Source organism: Embiotoca jacksoni, unplaced genomic scaffold (assembly GCF_022577435.1).
Source record: "Embiotoca jacksoni isolate LCO1_2020_lvr unplaced genomic scaffold, fEmbJac1.0.p SCAF_70, whole genome shotgun sequence".
NCBI lineage: Eukaryota > Metazoa > Chordata > Actinopteri > Embiotocidae > Embiotoca > Embiotoca jacksoni.
This window is the reverse complement of record NW_027185426.1, coordinates 1,384,636-1,408,699: the sequence shown is the minus strand read 5'-3', so window position 1 is coordinate 1,408,699 and position 24,064 is coordinate 1,384,636. Positions and strand designations below refer to the sequence as shown.

The 24,064-nt window shown below is 47.7% G+C and overlaps 1 protein-coding gene across 4 annotated transcripts; it reads right to left on the bottom strand.

The window, feature by feature from the left end:
* Window positions 1–39: 39 nt before the first annotated feature.
* Window positions 40–23,680, bottom strand: ubr2 (ubiquitin protein ligase E3 component n-recognin 2). 4 transcript variants are annotated; one of them, XM_069177145.1, is made up of 46 exons: window positions 23,562–23,680; window positions 21,990–22,273; window positions 20,832–20,910; window positions 20,626–20,736; window positions 20,420–20,550; window positions 20,108–20,246; window positions 19,462–19,524; window positions 19,169–19,289; window positions 18,984–19,091; window positions 18,790–18,878; window positions 18,198–18,296; window positions 17,894–18,057; window positions 17,314–17,413; window positions 17,074–17,202; window positions 16,783–16,966; window positions 15,077–15,138; window positions 14,890–15,000; window positions 14,690–14,755; window positions 14,478–14,594; window positions 12,907–12,967; window positions 12,622–12,746; window positions 12,450–12,502; window positions 12,078–12,180; window positions 11,938–11,986; window positions 11,662–11,816; window positions 9,876–9,978; window positions 9,669–9,778; window positions 9,493–9,576; window positions 8,669–8,850; window positions 8,320–8,528; window positions 8,142–8,235; window positions 7,892–8,053; window positions 7,317–7,405; window positions 7,157–7,217; window positions 6,898–7,046; window positions 5,813–5,868; window positions 5,367–5,463; window positions 5,182–5,249; window positions 4,870–5,008; window positions 4,684–4,774; window positions 4,348–4,478; window positions 4,115–4,223; window positions 3,825–3,959; window positions 3,379–3,549; window positions 2,611–2,712; window positions 40–1,217 (listed from the first exon to the last, which is right to left on the bottom strand). In XM_069177145.1, exons 1-46 carry the CDS (start codon window positions 23,643–23,645, stop codon window positions 1,076–1,078), a joined length of 5,271 nt encoding a protein of 1,756 aa, XP_069033246.1. In that variant the 5' UTR covers window positions 23,646–23,680; the 3' UTR covers window positions 40–1,075. The 4 variants fall into 4 exon arrangements, with proteins under 4 accessions (XP_069033246.1, XP_069033247.1, XP_069033248.1 ...); XM_069177146.1 differs by having other exon boundaries at window positions 4,115–4,217; XM_069177147.1 differs by lacking the exon at window positions 19,462–19,524.
* Between the last annotated feature and the right edge of the window lie 384 nt (window positions 23,681–24,064).

Sequence of the window (24,064 nt, the reverse complement as noted above, 5' to 3'; positions counted from 1 at the left end):
ATTGATTCCTGATAAATTGATCGATCACAGAACAATGAAGTCCTTCCAAGATTTTAGTGGTTTTCTTCTTTTACAATATGGTACATGTCGTCATTTATACAAGAATTCACATATTAACAGGTCACGTGATCAATGACGCGGTGACGAGGCAACATGCTGCGGAGGCGATCAGCTGATCATCAAAACTAAGACTGAGTCTGACGTTGAAATAAAATATGAAAACATAAAACAGGAAGTGACATCTCACTGCAAACCCCCAATCACCTCTTTAAATAAAACAAACTAAACCAATGATGTTCCTGATCAATACGCAGTTCGGATATGTTTTTACTGATCAATACTCAGCTGGAGCTCAATAAGACACAATTTCAGAATTAACTCTGTCGCCATGGAGACTGTAAAGTCCAAGCTGCAGCCATCGACCTGTCAATCAATCAATCGATTGATCAGTCACTAGATTGAAAAAGAACCAGAGCCTCGAGTGTGGCCCCGGTCTACAGGGACCCCTGTACGTTGTCTATATGTCTATGTTGGTTCATTAACAATAAAGTGACAGATTATTGATCGTCATCAGACGACTGACACTGATCATGTAATTGGATCTGTCATCTGATTGTTCGATTGATAGGCAGGTGTTTGCAGGTGGAACTCAATATTCGCTGAGAGTACTCCCATTATTTTACAGAGTACTCACAGTAACCCCATTACTATAATGTGTTACTGCCCAGCACTGCTGTTGCCATGGAGATGCCCGTCAGACTGTTACACACTAAAACTCTTGGTAGTCGACCAGGTCAGTTTGAATAGAAACCGTCACAAAGTCCTGTTTTTGTCCCTGTGGGCGGGAACACAGATGATTTCAGTGTTATTGCTTCTCTCTGATTGGTGGACTGAGACATGGGGAGGGTCAGAGGTCGAAGGTCAGGAGCCGAACAGCTTGAAAAAAATCCCTGAAAGTTGATCCGAGTTCAGCACGGGTCTGCAGGAAGCTGACTGGTTCAAGGAGGGGGCGGTTGAAGGCTGAGAGCCAGTCAGTGGTTGTCTCTCTGTAAAGGGGGCGTGGCCGAGGCTAACATCACAAGTGCTGCCAGTCAATGGCAACCAGCGTCTGATTGGCCTCCTGAGCGTGACCGATGACCTCAGCGACGCCGTGCTGTCGCCAGAGACGCTCGATCTTCCTGTAACGCTCCAAACACAGGTGGAGGGGGTTCCCCCGCCTACAACAAACAAACAAATAAACAAAATAAATTGTACACAAACACAGGTGGAGGGGGTTCCCCTGCCTACAACAAACAAACAAATAAATAAACTACAAACTCAGAATTGGAACAGACCAAAGACAACATATCAATGGTTGTGGGTGGATGGTGGTGATCTTCACAACTGCATTAAAAACACACTATTCTGGAGTGGAAATCACTGCATGGGCTCAGGAACACTTGTGAAAACCATCGTCTGTGAAAACAGTTCATCGCTGCGTCCACAAATGCAGGTTAAAACTCTCCAAAGAAGAAACCAGATAGAAACATGATCCAGAAACACCGCCACCTTCTCTGGACCGAGATCATTGAAGATGGACTGAGGTGAAGTGGACAACTGTCCTGAGGTCTGATGGATCACAATCTGAGATTCTGTTTGGAAATCATGGACGCTGCATCCTCCAGGTTAAAGAGGAGAGGGACCATCCAGCTTGTTATCAGCTCAGTTCTAAAGCCAGCATCTGTGATGGTACAGGATGCATTAGTGCACATGGCATGGGTAGCTTGAACATCTGGAAGGAAGCATTACTGCTGAATGATATATTCAGGTTTTGGAGCAACATATGCTGCCATCCAGACGTCTCTTTCAGGGAAGGTCTTGTTTATTTCAGCAGAATAACGTCCAACCACATTCTGCACGTATTCCAACAGCATGGCTCTCTAGTAGAAGAGTCCGCTGATAAACTGGCCTCCTGCAGTCCAGACCTGTCAATCATTGAAAACATCTGGAGCATCAGGACATGAACAATACAACAAAGGAGACCCTGAACTGTTGAGCAGCTGAAATCCTCTATCAGGCAAGAATGGGACCACATTTCACTTTCAAAACTCCAGAAACTGGTCTCCTCAGTTCCCCAACGTTTCCAGAGTGTTGTTAAAAGAAGAGTTGATGCAGCTCAGTGGTGAACATGATCCTGGAATAACTTTATAGAGACGTGCTGCTGACATTACATTTACAATGAGAAGATATTTAATAAAACAATAAAATGTCTGTTTCAACATTTGATGTGTTGTCTTTGGTGTGTTTATAATTAAATATGAGTTTACATGATTTACAAATCATCAGACTCTGCTTTTATTTACATTTTACATAGCCTCCAAACTTCTTTGGAAAAAGGGGATGGAAATAATGACAGAAACAAATAAATAAACAAACCAAACAAAACAAAAACAAAAACTCCACACAAACCAATAAAAGTAAATAGTAAAAGTATAACAACAATGAATAAATAGACAAAAAAAAATAAAAAAAATAAAATAAAATAAAGAATTATACCGACAAACAACACAAATAACATAAAATCTAATAAAGAAACAACAAAGAAAACACACAACAATCAACAACACGTACTTGAGGCCCTGGTCGGTTTCTCCGTAGTCATCGAGGTACGGAGGAGGATAGAAACACCCCTTAGTCTTTCCTGCAACAAACAACACCTGACTCTCTCTGACCCTGCGCACACACACACACACACACACACACACACACACACACACACACACACACACACACGTCAGACACACATCAAAGTTAAGTCTCATAAACTGAACATGTGATACACAGTAGAGTCTACAGGTGTGCTACAAACAGGTGAGGTTAACACAGGGTCCACCACAACACGTCTCTTTAAAGCACTGCCCCTTCAGTTGGAGGGGCTTATCAAGCCCAGGTGCTCAGGTGTTCAGGGCCTCACCTGGAGCAGACATATTTTCTGTTTTCATGAACATTTGTGTTTAGGAGTGGACGAGCAGCTGCACCTGAGGAACGCTACATGTGCTGTTTCAGAGACGAGGATCTGATCAGGTACATGTGCTGTTTCAGAGACGAGGATCTGATCAGGTACATGTGCTGTTTCAGAGACGAGGATCTGATCAGGTAACAGAAATGTGGGAGGGACTTATTTATTCCATAAACCCTTCTTCCTCTCACAAGCTAGTGTCACACCTGAGTGTCCGCCTGCACCCACCTGGTTCTGTTGGTTCTGTTATAGAGAAGTGAGGGTGGCCCAAAGCTCGCAGGTGTATCCAGAGCCTCCCCCTTCATTAACAGATGCCCCACGGCCCACAGTGTGAATCCACACAGAGTGGGAGGGGCCACCGAGTGTGCCAGGTGTCTTACCTGAGGAAGAGGCCGAGGCCGGCTCCACAGGTAAAGGTGTGGGCGGTGCACGCTCCAACGTCCTCTCCGTCCACCTCCGTCTGACAGCAGTAACTCTGAGAGCACAACATGGAGCCGCAGACCAGGCAGAGGGTGGGAGCTCGAGACTTATCCCCACCGGACCGGGGACACCTGCACAGGTAACACAAGGTTCATACACACCTGCACAGGTAACACTCACACACACAGCTGCAGGGTTCTGGTGTGTAGTGTGTTCTGTATATTGTGTGTATATATTGTGAAAAGTGTATATATATTGTGTGCATATTTTGTGTATACTGTGTATATTGTGTGTATACTGAGCGTATATTGTGTGTATACTGTGTGTATACTGTATGTATACTGTGTGTATAGAGTGTATACTGTGTGTATACAGAGTGTATACTGTGTGTATACTGTGTACTGACGTGAAGCTGGAGGCCTGGTTGATCAGGATGCTGTAATCTTCTGGCAGTTCGATCAGTCGGTTCGACTCCCTGGGAAACCTGATGATGACTCCGCCCCCCTGCAGCGTCTGTCTCACACCTGGATGACAACACCACCTGAACACACACACACACACACACACACACACACACACACACACACACACACACACACAGTTACCAAAGTTAAGTTAAAACATATTCCCTGTGTGTGTGTGTGTGTGTGTGTGTGTGTGTGTGTGTGTGTGTGTGTGTGTGTGTGTGTGTGTTACCTGCGTATCAGTGGCTCCAGCAGTGTATGTTGGTTGTGGTGAAGCAGCAGCAGGTTGGTGGGCAGACTGAGGTAGCTGCACAGCGCCTCCCACTGACCAAGACCTGTAACTACACACACACACACACACACACACACACACACACACACACACACACAGGGTGTTTATTTTATTTCCAACAGGTCCAGACAGTCTGATGTGTGTTGTTGTGTTGTGTAGGTGCGTGCTGTCACCCAGCAGCTCAGCGGGGGGCGCTGTAGAGTTCAGGTGGTGGAAGAAGAGGGCGGCAGCTCGGAGGAACGGCAGCACACCGGATTTAACACAACGCAACAACTGCCACCCAGAGGACACTTCAGGTAACACACTGATCAACACACACACACACACACACACACACACACACACACACACACACACACACACACAGAAACACACAGAAGTTGGTTAATCACATCGATCTGTGGCTTTGATCAATAAACAGAACTGTTTATTTACAAACAAAATATCGTTAAATGTTGAAATATTTATTGATGATTTCAAAAATGGAATACTGATAATCTGATAATCACCTGCCCAGGTGTTTCCTCAGGGTGCCGTACAGCCGACAGGTGAGCTCCTCCTCCTCTGATCCTCTACTGTCCTGATCCATACACACCTCCTCTGCACACAGACAGGTGAGGGGCAGACAGACAGGTGAGGGCAGACAGACAGGTGAGGGGCATCTAGACATATACTTGTGTGTGTGTGTGTGTCACCTGTGGTGGAGGTGAGCAGGATCTGGACCAGGTGAGCCACAGTAACCAGGTGAAGGAGGTGGAGGTGGCCTGAGTCTGCCACGCTCCGTCCTGATTGGTCCAGACTGTGAACTGCACTGTAGGATAACACGCTGTAAACCTGCAGAGACACTCAAAGTTAACTGGACCAGTTAAAATCAACTTAAACTGGTTGAACGGGGTTAACCTGGACTTAACCCAGACATGAACTGGTTAACCTCATCTCAAACCAATTAAACTGAACTTAAACTGGTTAAACTGGACATAAACCAGACATGAACTGGTTAAACTCACCAGCAGGTGAAACATGTCGATGTCGAGGATACACGGAGTGTTTTCAACCTGAGAGTCTGGAACCAGAGCTGCAGCACAAAACACGCTAATTACACGCTGATGATACAATTTACATCTGTTCATCACTCTCTGTGTGTGTGTGTGTGTGTGTGTGTGTGTGTGTGTGTGTGTGTGTGTGTGTGTACCTGCAAGCAGCCTGATGAAGTGAGTGTGAACAGTTTTAAGTGGAGCTGCAGTCCAACAGGCTGAACTGAACCTGGTAACTGAACTTAGGCAGTCGTCCTGCAACACACACACACACACACACACACACACACACACACACACACACACACACACACACACATTGAGCTTGTTTAAATGGAGAACAATGGTCTGTTGGGTATTATTGTTCACCAAACTGAACATCATGCTATAGACCAGCTTCCTGTTATAGAACAGCTTCCTGTTATAGAACAGCTTCCTGTTCTAGAACAGCTTCCTGTTATAGAGCAGCTTCCTGTTATAGAGCAGCTTCCTGTTATAGAGCAGCTTCCTGTTATAGAGCCACTCCCTGTTCTACAACAGCTTCCTGTTATAGAGCAGCTTCCTGTTATAGAGCAGCTACCAGGTGTGTTAGCAGGTGTGTTACCTGTCGGCAAGGCAAACTTCCAAACAAAGGCTTCTCCTCATCCATCAGGAGGCGTTCTGAAAAAAAACAAAAACAAAAACACTGTCAGCATGCTTTGACCTGTCCGGTGTGTGTGTGTGTGTGTGTGTGTGTGTGTTTACCTATACTCTGGATGGTGTGTGTGTGTGTGTGTGTGTTTACCTATACTCTGGATGGTGTGTGTGTTTACCTATACTCTGGATGTGTGTGTGTGTGTGTGTGTGTGTGTGTGTGTGTGTTTACCTATACTCTGGATGGTGTGTGTGTGTGTGTCTGTGTGTGTGTGTGTGTGTGTGTGTGTTTACCTATACTCTGGGTGGTGTGTGTGTGTGTGTGTGTGTGTGTGTGTGTGTGTGTGTGTGTGTGTGTGTGTGTTTACCTATACTCTGGATGGTGTGTGTGTGTGTGTTTGTTTACCTATACTCTGGATGGTGTGTGTGTGTGTTTACCTATACTCTGGATGGTGTGTGTGTGTGTGTTTGTTTACCTATACTCTGGATGGTGTGTGTGTGTGTTTACCTATACTCTGGATGGTGTGTGTGTGTGTGTGTGTGTGTTTACCTATACTCTGGATGGTGTGTGTGTGTGTGTGTTTACCTATACTCTGGATGGTGTGTGTGTGTGTGTTTACCTATACTCTGGATGGTGTGTGTGTGTGTGTGTGTTTACCTATACTCTGGGTGGTGTGTGTGTGTGTGTGTGTGTGTGTGTGTGTGTGTGTGTGTGTGTGTGTTTACCTATACTCTGGATGGTGTGTGTGTGTGTGTTTGTTTACCTATACTCTGGATGGTGTGTGTGTGTGTTTACCTATACTCTGGATGGTGTGTGTGTGTGTGTTTGTTTACCTATACTCTGGATGGTGTGTGTGTGTGTGTTTGTTTACCTATACTCTGGATGGTGTGTGTGTGTGTGTGTTTACCTATACTCTGGATGGTGTGTGTGTGTGTGTGTGTGTGTTTACCTATACTCTGGATGGTGTGTGTGTGTGTGTTTACCTATACTCTGGATGGTGTGTGTGTGTGTGTGTTTACCTATACTCTGGATGGTGTGTGTGTGTGTGTGTTTACCTATACTCTGGATGGTGTAGGCGCAGGTGGACCAGCTCAGCACCGGGACTCTTGGGTCCTGCTCGTTGGGGTTCACTTTAAGTCCCACTTTGTAGGTGGACATGCTGAAGGTGGTGATCATCTCGCTGACGCTGCTGGAGAACGGGTTGCTAAGGGACACAGTGACATCACTGCTGACGTCATCGACACATCATCATCACATTCACTGACAGCTGTAGCAGGTTATTAATCAAATCAATCCAAACAGCAGCTGACTCACTGTGGAGTGAAGTCAACTCTGAATCCTACTGGAACAACAGGCTCCGCCCCCTCAGCTGCACCTGGAACACAGATAAAAAAACACATCAACAAAACACGCAGAGCTGGGCGGGCGTGACTTGCTGCGACTCCTCCCACTACATGATTGACAGGAGACTAACCGTCAGACTGCTTCCTGTGGGTCGAGTGTAGTGCTACCATCAGTTGATTAGTTGTCTTAAGCCACGCCTCTAGACTGGGAAGGTCAAAACTGAGAAAAAGAATAGAGAGATCAGAGAACACGGGTTAGCATGTACCTCCGGTCAGGTGAGTGTGTACCTCTGGTCAGGTGAGCGTGTACCTGCGGTCAGGTGAGCGTGTACCTCCGGTCAGGTGAGTGTGTACCTGTGGTCAGGTGAGTGTGTACCTGAGGTCAGGTGAGTGTGTACCTGCGGTCAGGTGAGCGTGTACCTCCGGTCAGGTGAGTGTGTACCTGCGGTCAGGTGAGCGTGTACCTGCGGTCAGGTGAGCGTGTACGTCCGGTCAGGTGAGTGTGTACCTGCGGTCAGGTGAGCGTGTACCTGCGGTCAGGTGAGCGTGTACCTCCGGTCAGGTGAGTGTGTACCTGCGGTCAGGTGAGTGTGTACCTGCGGTCAGGTGAGCGTGTACCTGCGGTCAGGTGAGCGTGTACCTCCGGTCAGGTGAGTGTGTACCTGCGGTCAGGTGAGCGTGTACCTGAGGTCAGGTGAGTGTGTACCTGTGGTCAGGTGAGTGTGTGTGTGGCAGCAGGGGGATCACAGTGTTGCTCAGACATTCACACAGAGGACACAGGAACTCTCCGTTCTCCACGTCGTAGCTGGTGTGACCTCTCAGACGCTGCTGACGTCTCTGCTCCTTCAGCTGCACCGCCTCAAAGTACCTGAACACATACACACACACATCATGTGGTCATCTATGACCAGTCCTGTGAGCTGCTAATTGGACAGCATGCAGCTGCAGTGTCTTACCTCTGCCAGCAGGCGGCGTGCATGATGTGTCCACAGCTGGCTGTGTGGATCCCCAGAGAGAGGTCGGGGTGCATGAACAGAGGCTCGTGGCGCTCTGAAACACACATTCACATCCATTAACAATCATTGACACTGACTGATGACTGGCTGCGTGATGTCAGAGTGTAGCTCCGCCCACCTGGATCAGGCAGGTTGCGGCAGCGGTTTTTGGACAAAACGGTGGACCTCTGGACAAACGCTGCGAGCACCATAGCTCTGCCGTGACCTCTGACCTCTTGCTCCTCCTGACACAAGATACAGGTCACCAGCTGACGGCGCTCAGCCCCGCCCAGCCTCCTGGGACCAACGCACACCTGAGAGATACAGGTGAGCTCCGAACTGGGAGGACTGGAGGGGAGAGGGGGAGAGACAGGTCTACATATGTGTATACAGGCGTATACAGGTATATACAGGCGTATACAGGTGTGTACAGGCGTATACAGGTGTGTACAGGTGTGTACAGGCGTATACAGGTGTGTACAGTGCACCTGTGTTCTGCAGCAGCAGACGTCGACGCCTCCAGCTCCTCCAGACTTTGCTGGAACAGTTCTTTGTTCTCGTTGATGAAATGTTTCTGCATCTCAGACATCTGAGCCATGATCTTCTCCCGCCGAAGCCGAGCCATCTCTGCCTTCCTCTTCCTCTCCGCCTTGTCTTTGTCTCTCACCGTCTGCACCACCCATCAATCCATCAATCCATCATTCCATCAATCCATCAATCATCCATCCATCCATCAATCCATCAATCATCCATCCATCCATCATCCATCAATCATCCATCCATCATCAATCATCCATCCATCCATCAATCATCCATCATCCACCCTCCATCCATCCGTCCGTCCATCCATCCATCAATCCATCCTCCATCCGTCCGTCCATCCATCCATCAATCCATCATTCTATCAATCCATCCATCCATCCGTCCGTCCATCCATCCATCCATCATCCGTCCAACCATCCGTCCGTCCATCCATCCATCATCCGTCCGTCCATCATCCATCCATCCATCCATCATCCGTCCGTCCGTCCATCCATCATCCGTCCGTCCATCCATCCATCATCCATCAATCCATCCGTCCATCCATCCATCATCCGTCCGTCCATCCATCCATCCATCATCCGTCCGTCCATCCATCCTTCCATCCATCATCCGTCCGTCCATCCATCCATCCATCGTCCGTCCATCCATCCATCCATCGTCCGTCCGTCCATCCATTCATCGATTACTCCTCACTTTGTTTGTTCCTGCTGGATGTTTGTCTGACGCAGTCACAAACAAAGATGAACAGGACGTGGTGTGAATGTCTCACCTCCTCCAGGCCCCGCCTCTGGCTAATGGTGATGGTGGAGCTGGACAACGTTCGTTCTCTCATCGTTTTGATGTTTGACACCATCTGTACACAAACAAACAAACAAACAAACAAACAAACATCAACAGTGTGAATGAGCATCAACACGTCTACAGGAGTCACGTCGTCCTCGGTACCTTGAGGATCCAGGTGATCATGTCCTTGTGGACCTCCAGGTGAGGAGCGTTCTGCAGACTCTCCAGCAGAGCCAGGACACTTCCTGAAGTACTGGGAGCTTCACCTGGACCTGAACATTAATTTACCAATAAACAAACAACAACACACACATCAATGATGATGTCATCCTCACAGAAACACACACGCACACACACGTGTGTACTGACGTGTGATCTTGCCGGTGTAGTTGAAGGTGATGTCATCGTCTCCACTGCTGTTCTCCAGCTGCTGCTGCTCCTCCAGCAGAGACATGCCCACCAGGTGGAGCACCTGTACACAGAGTACACACAGAGTACACACTGTACTCATAGTACACACATAGTACACACAGTACTCCCATAGTACACACAGAGCTCCCATAGTACACACAGTACACACAGTACTCCCATAGCACACTACTCCCACAGTACACACATAGTACACACAGTACACACAGAACTCGCATAGTAAACACAGGGCCGGATTTACAAAGATCTCAAATAAAGGTACGGGACAGCGACACATTCAGGACCCGGGACAGCAAACCTAAATAACGGGACTGATGGGAGATCCAAGCAGCAATAAGGTGGAATGACCCAGAGGCAGGAAAATGCTGAGTCGTAAGAAGTTTTTTTAATTGCTAGTATTTCGTGGCTCCTCCTTGTTTTTGGTTCAATCATTATTCAGTTCAGAAATATCATCGCTGACAAATGACATGTCAGAATATTTTTTTTGCCTCCATCGTAAAACCTCGTTCTCTACATATTCTCTGGTTTCCTGCGTCTCCTTCACAATAAGAGCAGCCGTTTCTCCTGATGTCCATCTGATTAAAACCTTCAGTCGTACTAAAATACACAACAATCACTTCTCCTGTTTCTACTTCCAGGTTCAGTAAATATCATTGCGGGTGAGAAAGTGCTCCGCTGCTGCAGGGACAGCGGAGCACTTTCTCCAAAAGATTCCTTCAGCTCCGCTGTCACAAGGACAGATACAGGAGATCATTCCAGATACAGGAGATCATTCCAGATACAGGAGATCATTCCAGATACAGGAGATCGTTCCAGATACAGGAGATCGTTCCAGATACAGGAGATCATTCCAGATACAGGAGATCATTCCAGATACAGGAGATCATTCCAGATACAGGAGATCATTCCTGATACAGGAGATCATTCCAGATACAGGAGATCATTCCAGATACAGGAGATCATTCCTGATACAGGAGATCATTCCAGATACAGGAGATCATTCCAGATACAGGAGATCATTCCAGATACAGGAGATCATTCCTGATACAGGAGATCATTCCTGATACAGGAGATCGTTCCAGATACAGGAGATCGTTCCAGATACAGGAGATCGTTCCAGATACAGGAGATCATTCCTGATACAGGAGATCATTCCTGCCGACAGCAATAAGACTGTACAATAACTCACCTCTGGCAAAATCCATCACACAACAATAACACTGTTGACTGTGTTTCTTGGTTGTTTGTATATAATATATATATAGATACATACTGTACTGTGTATATACTGTATATACTGTGCATTTTATATTTAATATTTTTTACTGCTATTTTATTGCTTTTTATTATTCTATTATTATCTTATTGCTTCCTGTATGCTGCTGTAGCGAAAAAAATTTCCCCTTGGGGATTAATAAAGTAACTATCTAACCAAACCTAACCTAAATTGTTCTATTTGCATGTTTCCTCTCAGTATTGTACTCCTTCAGGTAGAAATGTCCAATATTACATAAGATGGAGGAAAACATGCAGAATGGACAACGTGTGTTAAACTGCACATTAGAAAGATGCAATCCTCGCTGCACGTCGTTAGTAGATCAGCTTGGTCACATTTTTGGGGGTGGTGTAGAGTTTGCACCTGATTTTACTCACACAAACCTTCAGTAAATCAGACCCACAGATTACACAGTACACAGAGTACATAGTACATAGAGTACACACTCACCCTCTGCAGCATGGACTCGGTCCAGCCCCCACCGCTGGGCTCCACGGCCCACTGTAGCACAGCGCCCTCTACTGCCAGCAGCACGTCACACTGCAGCAGGTTCACCAGGCTGCCGAACAGGGGACAGAGGGGGGGAGGGAGGGGAGGGGGCAGGGCTGCAAACACACACACACACACACACACACACACACACACACACACACACACACACACACAGGTTACCGTGGTGACCAGGTGATCTGTGGGTCCTGTGGATGTTTAGACAGGTGTTTTTACCTGTGTCCTCTCCGTTCTGTCTCCTCAGCTTCCTCTGAGCCTCCTCAGCCTGAAACAGCATCCGCACAGTTACCATGACAACATGCATCAGCAACATCAGAGTACACAGTAATCAGAGTACACACTCACCCTGGACTCACCTTGGACTGATCCGCTCTGCTGTAGTGATGGAAGTAAAGGTTGAAGTGTTTGTTCCACTCAGAGCGAAGTTCATACAGGCCACGCCCCGTCACACCTGGCTTCCTGTACAGGTACAAGTACACACAGTATGCAGTCAGTATGACACAGTACTGCAGTCACTACTGCAGTCAGGGAGAGGGTGAATCATTGTTTAATTTGGACTGACAGATGTTAGGGTGGAGGAGTATTTAAGGTGGACTGACAGATGTGAGGGTGGAGGAGTATTTAAGGTGGACTGACAGATGTTAGGGTGGAGGAGTATTTAAGGTGGACTGACAGATGTTAGGGTGGAGGAGTATTTAAGGTCGAAGTGTTGTAGAAAACAGACTGACTTGAAAGAAGCTACGCTGTCGATGACTCTCTCCAGACCTGTTTCCTTGTTCCCCTGAGGACACACAAACACAGTCTGAGAAACAGGTAGAAGGACAGACAGACAGACAGGCAGGCAGGCAGACAGACAGACTGACTGACACAGACAGACAGGCAGGCAGACAGGTGTCTCACGTTCTCAGGTAGAGCCTTCACCAGCTCACTGTGAGCCATCGCTCTGATTGACAGCTGGTGGATGATTTCTCTTCTGACCTCATCGAAGGGCTCCACCTGTCCGACACCTGAAACATACCGCTCACCTGTAGCAGGCACACACGCACACGCACACACACACACGCGCACACGCACACGCACACGCACACACACACACACACACACACACAGACAGTAGGACCTCCCCTCTAGATTCTTCAAATTAAGTGTGAATTTTTTTTAGATAAAAACAGCAGACGGACTCACCAATTACCATGGCGATGAGGTGAAGCATCTCCTCAATCAGAGTGTTCTGTTGGACCAGGTCCTGTGGGACACAGTAGTGTGTCAGTAGAATCAGTAGAGCGTCAGTAGAGTGTCAGTAAAGTCAGTAGAGTGTCAGTAGAGTGTCAGTAGAATCAGGAGAGCGTCAGTAGAGTCAGTAGAGTGTCAGTAGAGCGTCAGTAGAGTCAGTAGAGCGTCAGTAGAGTCAGTAGAGTGTCAGTAGAGGCTCAGTAGAGTGTCAGTAGAGGCTCAGTAGAGTCAGTAGAGTGTCAGTATAGGCTCAGTAGAGAGTCAGTAGAGTGTCAGTAGAGGCTCAGTAGAGAGTCAGTAGAGGGTCACTAGAGTGTCAGTAGAGTCAGTAGAGCGTCAGTAGAGTCAGTAGAGTGTCAGTAGAGTCAGTAGAGCGTCAGTAGAGTCAGTAGAGCGTCAGTAGAGTCAGTAGAGCGTCAGTAGAGTCAGTAGAGCGTCAGTAGAGGCTCAGTAGAGAGTCTGTAGATTGTCAGTAGAGGCTCAGTAGAGAGTCAGTAGAGTCAGTAGAGAGTCAGTAGAGAGTCAGTAGAGGCTCAGTAGAGTCAGTAAAGGGTCACTAGAGAGTCTGTAGAGTGTCAGTAGAGAGTCAGTAGAGTCAGTAGAGAGTCAGTAGAGTGTCAGTAGAGGCTCAGTAGAGAGTCTGTAGAGTGTCAGTAGAGGCTCAGTAGAGAGTCAGTAGAGTCAGTAGAGAGTCAGTAGAGTGTCAGTAGAGGCTCAGTAGAGAGTCAGTAGAGGGTCACTAGAGTGTCAGTAGAGTCAGTAGAGCGTCAGTAGAGTGTCAGTAGAGTCAGTAGAGGGTCAGTAGAGTGTCATTAGAGTCAGTAGAGTGTCAGTAGAGTGTCAGTAGAGTGTCAGTAGAGTGTCAGTAGAGGGTCAGTAGAGTCAGTAGAGTGTCAGTAGAGGGTCAGTAGAGTCAGTAGAGTCAATAGAGGGTCAGTAGAGGGTCATTAGACTGTCAGTAGAGTGTCAGTAGAGGGTCAGTAGAGTGTCAGTAGAGGGTCATTAGACTGTCAGTAGAGTGTCAGTAGAGGTCAGTAGAGTCAGTAGAGCGTCAGTAGAGTGTTAGTAGAGTGTCAGTAGAGTCAGTAGAGTGTCAGTAGAGTGTCATTAGACTGTCAGTAGAGTGTCAGTAGAGGGTCAGTAGAGTGTCAGTAGAGTGTCAGTAGAGTCAGTAGAGGGTCAGTAGAGGGTCATTAGACTGTCAGTAGAGTGTCAGTAGAGGGTCAGTAGAGGGTCAGCAGAGGGTCAGTAGAGGGTCATTAGACTGTCAGTAGAGTGTCAGTAGAGTCAGTAGAGGGTCAGTAGAGGGTCAGTAGAGGGTCATTAGACTGTCAGCAGAGTGTCAGTAGAGGGTCAGTAGTGTGTCAGTAGACGGTCAGTAGAGGGTCATTAGACTGTCAGTAGAGTGTCAGTAGAGGGTCAGTAGAGTGCCAGTAGAGGGTCAGTAGAGGGTCAGTAGAGAGTCAGTAGAGGGTCAGTAGAGGGTCAGTAGAGAGTCAGTAGAGTCAGTAGTCAGTACTGACCTTGTTAGCCTCTCTGTATCTCTTCCTGACGTCTGCGGAGCTGAAAATGTGAAACAGTTCGAATCGACTCATAACGATCATCAGGAAGTGGTTTGGATCCATCATGGACGCCCCCGCCTGCATCACAACAGAAACACACATCAGTCAGTAGAATCTCAATAGAATCAGTCAGTAGAATCTCAATAGAATCAGTCAGTAGAATCCAGTTTTACCTGCAGCATGATGATGTCTTTGTCGAACATCTCCACTCTACACTTGACATTGTGATAATAATAGATCTGAAATAGGTAAACAACAACAACAGTGGAAAAAAAACAAGAGGAAATAACAACAACAGGAAACAATACATTTATACTGACAGGTGCATGTCTGCTCGTGATCCGTCAGTATTGATCAGCAAGTCTGGACTCACCTGGTTGATGAGAGAGAAGCCGTTCCTCCTCCACATCCCAGCATGCACCTGGGCACAGAGCACGAGGCAGCGGAGGGGGAGCTCAATGAGGAGGGGGGGGCTGAGTTCACCCTGAGGACAGATATAAACCCAATCAATAATGATTAATCAATTCAGTGATCAGTGAGGAGGAAGACATGTTACTGACCAGAGGGAGCTGCTCCGGGAACCGAGATGCCACCTCCGTCCTGCTGAGGAGAACATGGAGACCTGAGGAGGAGGAAGAATGATGTATTGATTACTGATCTCTGGGTATTGATTACTGATCTCTCTGTATTGATTACTGATCTCTGCGTATTGATTACTGATCTCTGGGTATTGATTACTGATCTCTGGGTATTGATTACTGATCTCTCTGTATTGATTACTGATCTCTGCGTATTGATTACTGATCTCTGGGTATTGATTACTGATCTCTCTGTATTGATTACTGATCTCTGCGTATTGATTACTGATCTCTGGGTATTGATTACTGATCTCTCTGTTGATTACTGATCTCTGCGTATTGATTACTGATCTCTGGGTATTGATTACTGATCTCTGGGTATTGATTACTGATCTCTGTATTGATTACTGATCTCTGCGTATTGATTACTGATCTCTGCGTATTGATTACTGATCTCTGGGTATTGATTACTGATCTCTCTGTATTGATTACTGATCTCTGCGCATTGATTGCTGATCTCTGCGTATTGATTACTGATCTCTCTGTATTGATTACTGATCTCTGCGTATTGATTACTGATCTCTGGGTATTGATTACTGATCTCTCTGTATTGATTACTGATCTCTGCGTATTGATTACTGATCTCTCTGTATTGATTACTGATCTGCGTATTGATTACTGATCTCTCTGTATTGATTACTGATCTCTGCGTATTGATTACTGATCTCTCTGTATTGATTACTGATCTCTGCGTATTGATTACTGATCTCTCTGTATTGATTACTGATCTCTGCGTATTGATTACTGATCTCTGGGTATTGATTACTGATCTCTCTGTATTGATTACTGATCTCTGCGTATTGATTACTGATCTCTGGGTATTGATTACTGATCTCTCTGTTGATTACTGATCTCTGCGTATTGATTACTGATCTCTGGGTATTGATTACTGATCTCTGGGTATTGATTACTGATCTCTGTATTGATTACTGATCTCTGCGTATTGATTACTGATCTCTGCGTATTGATTACTGATCTCTGGGTATTGATTACTGATCTCTCTGTATTGATTACTGATCTCTGCGCATTGATTGCTGATCTCTGCGTATTGATTACTGATCTCTGCGTATTGATTACTGATCTCTCTGTATTGATTACTGATCTCTCTGTATTGATTACTGATCTCTGCGTATTGATTACTGATCTCTCTGTATTGATTACTGATCTCTGCGTATTGATTACTGATCTCTGCGTATTGATTACTGATCTCTCTGTATTGATTACTGATCTCTGCGTATTGATTACTGATCTCTCTGTATTGATTACTGATCTGCGTATTGATTACTGATCTCTCTGTATTGATTACTGATCTCTGCGTATTGATTACTGATCTCTCTGTATTGATTACTGATCTCTGCGTATTGATTACTGATCTCTCTGTATTGATTACTGATCTCTGCGTATTGATTACTGATCTCTCTGTATTGATTACTGATCGCCGAGTATTAATTACTGATCTGTGTATTAATTATTAATTACTGTATTTTAATGTATATGAACAGCAGGTGGAGTCTTGACACCACTGGTAGGCAAACACTGGCCCGTGTACCCAACCCGGCCTTCTGATGTTAATCTCCTGCAGACAGCAGGAACGCATGTGCACACTGTGTTTGTGTGTGTGTGTTTACCTGCCAGCAGCCTGCAGACCGGCAGGTGTATGGACACTTTGTCCTGAGACACCTGGTACCTGAACGTCTCCACACAGTGACTGGCCAGACTCAAGCTGATTGGCTGTTCCCCGTCTGGGAGGCCGCTGTGACAGTGACTGAGTGCGCTCAGACACTTCCTGTAGGCCTCAATCAGCACACGCTCCTGACACACACACACAAAACTGATCAGTTATTGATTGATAGCGATGTGATGTGATTGATAGATTGATAGTGTGTAACACGTTGTGTGTATGTAGTGTGTAGCCTCACATCAGTGGAGCACCACTCCTGGATCATGGAGATAATGTGAGTCAGTTTCATCTGCAGGGTGAACGCTGCCTCCCACTCAGGCTCCATCTCTATGTGCTGACCTACCTGTCTCACCACCGGGTCCATACCCTGAGACAGAGACAGGGGCAGAGAGACAGAGACAGGTTCAGATGGACGGCTTCAGAGGGACAGACAGGCTGCATCTGTGCAGGTGGGCCTTGCAGTTTGTCTCAGGGTTACCTGCATGCACTTGAGCAGCTCCAGAAAAGCGTCCAGACCTTCTAGAAACTTCCGTCTGAGCTGATCGCTCCACTCAGAGGGAGGACTGATCAGGACGTACCTGCAGACAAAGGAAGTGGTGTGTCCGACAGGTGTCCGAATCGTGTCCGACAGGTGTCTGAATCGTGTCCGACAGGTGTCTGACAGGTGTCTGAATCGTGTCCGACAGGTGTCCGACAGGTGTCCGAATCGTGTCCGACAGGTGTCCGACAGGTGTCCGAATCGTGTCCGACAGGTGTCTGAATCGTGTCCGACTCGTGTCTGACAGGTGTCTGACAGGTGTCTGAATCGTGTCCGACAGGTGTCCGACTCGTGTCTGACAGGTGTCTGAATCGTGTCCGACAGGTGTCCGACTCGTGTCTGACAGGTGTCCAACTCGTGTCCGACTCGTGTCTGACTCGTGTCCGACAGGTGTCTGACAGGTGTCTGAATCGTGTCCGACAGGTGTCTGACAGGTGTCTGAATCGTGTCTGACAGGTGTCTGACAGGTGTCTGAATCGTGTCTGACAGGTGTCCGACTCGTGTCTGACTCGTGTCTCACTTGAGGTCTCCGATGAGGCTCTGGACTCGGCCGAACTTGAAGGCCTGCTGGGAGGTGTAGCGGTCGAACTGGAAGCGTCCCTGCAGGTCTCTGTGACGGAGGTGATCCACGAAGGTCCTGATGATGGTGGTCATCAGGTTCTCCTCCACCATCAGCATCCGGGCCTGCAGCACACACACACACACACACACACACACACACACACACACACACACACACACACACACACACACACACACACACACAGAGAGAGGTGTGTGTGGAGGTGCAGAGGAGGAGGACGAGGAGGAGGAGGAGTACTCACCATGGTGGGCACGGTGAAGAGCTGCACTGACAGGGAGGTCACTGACACTACTCGCTCATGGTCGTCCTCCATGAAGTCTGTCTGCAGGCGTCTGTAGTTCTGCAGGTGGACACATGTCACCTCAGGGTCAGAGGTCGCTGCTGGTGTATTGATCAGGTGTGTTGATCAGGCGTATTGATCAGGCGTATTGATCAGGCGTGTTGATCAGGTGTGTTGATCAGGCGTGTTGATCAGGCGTGTTGATCAGGTGTGTTGATCAGGTGTATTGATCAGGTGTGTTGATCAGGTGTGTTGATAAGGTGTATTGATCAGGTGTGTTGATCAGGTGTGTTGATAAGGTGTGTTGATCAGGTGTGTTGATCAGGTGTGTTGATCAGGTGTATTGATCAGGTGTGTTGATCAGGTGTGTTGATAAGGTGTATTGATCAGGTGTGTTGATCAGGTGTGTTGATAAGGTGTGTTGATCAGGTGTGTTGATCAGGTGTATTGATCAGGTGTGTTGATCAGGTGTGTTGATAAGGTGTATTGATCAGGTGTGTTGATCAGGTGTGTTGATAAGGTGTGTTGATCAGGTGTATTGATTAGGTGTTACCTTGGCAAACTGGATAGCGAAGGTCTTCTTGTACTTGACGTCCATGAGGAGGCTGTTCATCAGCAGCTGGTGGTAGATGTTCCTCGCTCCTGCGGACACACACCAGGTGATGTTACCTGAACCCTGTTACATCACTACCTCTGCAGATGGACTGATTGATTGATACTGACACGTGATTGGCTCTGAGTGGTTACCTTTCCACATCTTAGAGTCGTTGAGCATCAGCCGGTCGACTACTGAGGAGTTCTCTCCCTCTGGACCTTTCTGTAGGCCCACCTGACACAAGACCCTCCGCAGACCATCTGCAAGAACCCAAACAGTTATTCGGAGCAGCAGTGACACCCACTGAGGGATTGTGAGTAATGAAGTCCAGACGTACCAGAGTACTGGATGATCTGTCCCAACCAGCCCAAAGCCTTCAGAGCGAAGCACTGATGAGCCACAACAGACGAGTGCATCACCTGAACACGGAGAGGCTTTGATTGACGGCTGGTGTTCCTCTGTGTGAGCAGGTGGGAACAGGTGAGGACAGGTGAGGACAGGTGAGAACAGGTGAGAACAGGTGAGGACAGGTGAGGACAGGTGAGAACAGGTGAGGACAGGTGAGAACAGGTGAGGACAGGTGAGGACAGGTGAGAACAAGTGGTCAGTGTGTATCATGTTAAAACTCACCACTATCACAGACTTGGCCTGTTCACAGAACTGGAAGTCTCCATATCGAACCGACTTCCTGCCCTGCACACACAAATAATATTTAATAAATTATTTAATATAAATATATAATAATACAATATTTAATATAAATATACAAATATAGGGCGGTGCAGTGGTTAGCATTGTCGCTTCACAGCGAAAAGGTTTGGGGTTCTCCGTGTGCCTGCGTGGGTTCTCTCGGTTCTCCAGCTTCCTCCCACCATCCAGAAACATGAACCTCAGGTTAACTGGTGGTTCTACAAATGTCCCTGAGGTGTGAATGAGAGCGTGAACGGTCTTTGTTTCCGTCTGTCTCTATGTGGCCCTGTGATGGACTGACCACCTGTCCAGGTGAATCCTGCCTTTGCCCAATGTGAGCTGGGATAGGCTCCGCCCCCCGTGACCCTGTTCAGGATGAAGCGGGTATAGATGATGGATGGATGGATATAAATATAAATCAGTCAACCTGCAACAGGAAATTGCTGCTTTCACCTCTGAAATGCTCCTCCTTCAGAGCCGCCATCTTGAACCTTTTATTACTGTGTGTGAGTGTGTGTGAGTGAGAGTGTGTGTGTGAGTTTGTGTGTGAGTTTGTGCATGTGTGTGAGAGAGTGTGTGTACTGACGTCTCGGTCCACGGTGGTGGCGAAGCTGACGGCTTCTTTCTGACTGCAGCTGACGGCTTTCTGCAGCGTGTAGATCACCTGTTCATACGTGTGGACTTCATCATTGAACAGCATGCAGTAGTAGGAGTCTCCTCTGTCCCTGCACGCATGTGCACACATACACACATATATATTACACACACACACACACACACACACACACACACAGAGAGAGATAGGGTAAGTATGAATACACACTTTACTGTGAAGTTACTGAAGTGCTGTGTATGTGTGTGTGTGTGTGTGTCTCTGTGTGTGTGTGTGTGTGCGTACGGAGGCTCCAGTCCTGCAGGTAGACTGTCCTCCTGGTTCCAGGTCAGCAGGTCCACAGCGTACTTCAGGATGATGGAGAAGATGCTGTAACCGCGGGCAACCATATCAGCAGGAAGCTGAGATACAGGGTCCTGTAGGGACAGACAGGACATGGTGACCAGACGGACGGACGGACGGACGGACGGACAGACAGACGGACGTCTCACCTCCTCTGTGTCTCTGATGTCTGTAGGAGTGTGTTTCTGGCAGTAAGGACCGTTCTTCCAGGCTTCAGAATCTCCACAGTCACAGAAACCTCCTCCTCCTGATGTGGTCATCTGAACACACACAGGATGCGGGTAGGTGTAGGTGTGTGTGTGTGTGTGTGTGTGTGTGTGTGTGTGTGTGTGTGTGTGTGTGTGTGAGAACTTACCCTGTATCGATGCTCTTTGTGAACACTGCCCAGGAAACACTGCATGCACAGAACACATGTAGGGTCAGCTGCACACTCCCTGAACACACACACACACACACACACACACACACACACACACACACACACACACGGTTAATACATGATGCAACACTGGGTTGCCTGTACAAGTGTGAGTGTGTGTTACCTGGATAGGTGTGTGTGTGTGTGTGTGTGTGTGTGTGTGTGTGTGTGTGTGTGTGTGTGTGTGTGTGTGTGTGTGTGTGTGTCTGTGTTACCTGTACAGGTATGTGTGTGTGTTACCTGGATAGGTGTGCGTGTGTGTATGTGTTACCTGTACAGATGTGTGTGTGTGTGTGTGTGTGCGCGTGTGTGTGTGTTACCTGGATAGGTGTGTGTGTGTGTGTGTGTGTGTGTGTGTGTGTGTGTGTGTGTGTGTTACCTGTACAGGTATGTGTGTGTGTTACCTGGATAGGTGTGCGTGCGTGTGTGTGTTACCTGTACAGGTGTGTGTATGTGTTACCTGTACAGATGTGTGTGTGTGTGTGTGTGTGTGTGTGTGTGTGTGTGTGTGTGTGTGTTACCTGGATAGGTGTGTGTGTGTGTGTGTGTGTGTGTGTGTGTGTGTGTGTGTGTGTGTGTGTGTGTGTGTGTGTGTGTTACCTGGATAGGTGTGTGTGTGTGTGTGTGTGTGTGTGTGTGTGTGTGTGTGTGTTACCTGTACAGGTATGTGTGTGTGTTACCTGGATAGGTGTGCGTGCGTGTGTGTGTTACCTGTACAGGTGTGTGTATGTGTTACCTGTACAGATGTGTGTGTGTGTGTGTGTGTGTGTGTGTGTGTGTGTGTTACCTGTACAGGTGTGTGTGTGTGTGTGTGTGTGTATATGTGTGTTACCTGTACAGGTGTGTGTGTGTATATGTGTGTTACCTGTACAGGTGTGTGTGTGTGTGTGTGTGTGTGTATATGTGTGTTACCTGTACAGGTGTGTGTGTGTGTGTGTGTATATGTGTGTTACCTGTACAGGTGTGTGTGTGTATATGTGTGTTACCTGTACAGGTGTGTGTGTGTGTGTGTGTATATGTGTGTTACCTGTACAGGTGTGTGTGTGTGTGTGTGTATATGTGTGTTACCTGTACAGGTGTGTGTGTGTGTGTTACCTGCAGGAGTAGGTGGGCTCTCCCACCTTGAAGACATGGCCACACAGCGGTGACGGCTTGTTGTTTTCCTGCAGGAGAGCCAGGCCAGCCGCTGGCTCCTCCCCCAGCAGGAGCCACTCCAGAGGAGCAAGGAGGAGCAGCTGAGAGGCCAGCTCCTCCCTCTGCTCCTCCCTCTGCTCCTCCCTGCTGCTGACCCCACTCGGCCCCAGGCAAAGGATTCTGGGTACATACACGGCCAGGTGATGGTACACCTCATGCTGCAAGTCAGCTGCCTCCAGCCACCGCTGAGGAGGATAGAGAGGAGGAGGAGGAGGAAAGAGAGGAGAAAGGAAAGGAGGAGAAAAGAGAGGAGATGGACGAGGTTTATTAAATGTATATTTTCAGTGATGAAGATGATACAACAACCTAGAAGAACTGATAAGATCAATATTCAGTCTGTGGGATCAACTATTAATCTATTAAACATCTATTTAACCGCATCACCAGGCGTCACCATCACCAGGCGTCACCATCACCGCATCACCATCACCAGGCGTCACCATCACCAGGCGTCACCATCACCGCATCACCATCACCAGGCGTCACCATCACCAGGCGTCACGTCCCCTTAACACCCCCGTGACGCCGTTAAGGGGACGTGACGCCGGTACGTGACACCGTTACACCTGTCCCTCGTTGTCCTTCCCTCCCTGCTGGATTTAGTCTGTGTGCTTAGTTTGTTTCAGTTTGCTGTCTGTTGCTGCGTCTGTTCAAACCCAGAGAACACGAACCACTTAAACTGTGACGCCATGACAACCGGGTTCTCCAACATGGCAACAGAACATGAATTTGGTTTCGAAAATTACAGAAAAATGAAAAATGTCAGTTCCAGTTTTGACCGGTTCAGTTCGGTTTCCTGCCACGTGACCAAGAAACAACCGCAGCTGAGGATGAACAAACATGGATCACAGCAGCTGTCAACAACAGTAACATACATGTGTTGAGCCTGAAACACGGACTCATCGTTTCTGAACTCTTTCTGTCACGTTGATGCTGTTAACTCCTTCTTCTTCTTTTTAATATTCCGGTACCGGTACCGGTACCGGCTCCACAGCTTCAATAGCGGTGGGCTATTGTTATTGTTGTTGTGACCGGTGTTATGACACAATCCGACTTCATATCTTATCAACTCAGTCAGATGTCGTCACTGTATTGAGACGGAGTCACCTGTTCGGACAGGTGTGCGCACCTGAGCCGCGTTCACGTGCCGGTGTGTGACGTCGAGCTGTGACACGGAGCCGAACAGAATCGGTTGTAACACCGGTGTGACGGTAAATAAACGGTAAATAACCATTACAGAAGCGTTTGAAACGGGCCGACATGTTGGACGAAGCCCGCGGCGGGAGTCTGAGCGGAGAGCGCGCGCTGACAGGTGACAGCAGCTGGTTTAATCTCAGCCAGATGTTTTTCACGTCTCAGCGTTAGCGTTAGCATTAGCACGAGCCGCAGGCAGACCCAAACACCGCGTCCAGCCGCGGAGCAGGAAGTACCGGCACACCGTCAGCGGGGCTGACAGCTCCAGGAGCCGCTTACCGACGCCGTGTCTTTGGCGGAGAAATTCAGGAACTCAGAGCATAAAGCTGACGGTGGATCTCTGTCAGACTCGGCCGCCGCCATCTTTCCTCCCTCTGCTCTGTGGCTGCTGGCACAAGAAGAACCCGGAACCGGAAATGATCAGTGAGGAGTGGCGGGGGCTTATTGGGACTGACATTTTTAGAACCAGTTTCACATAATAGAAATTTATTTGCACAAAATAAATCAAGACATTGACTTTATTTTAAACCGACTTTTTATTCACTTTTACTTTTTGTTTCATGATGTTCCTCCTTGTGGAGACGTGTCCAGAATATCGTCCTCTTTCCTCTGAACGACTCAGCTGAGACTCTGATCTGCTGCTTTTGTGCTCCAGTTGAAGAAAACAAACCGCTTCAGTCCGCCGACGTCTGTCTGCTCAGACGGTTCTGGTTCCGCTTGTCAGCGGATGGAGGTGGGAGGATCCAGGTCCAGGTCCTGGTCTTGGTCCTGGTCCTGGAACT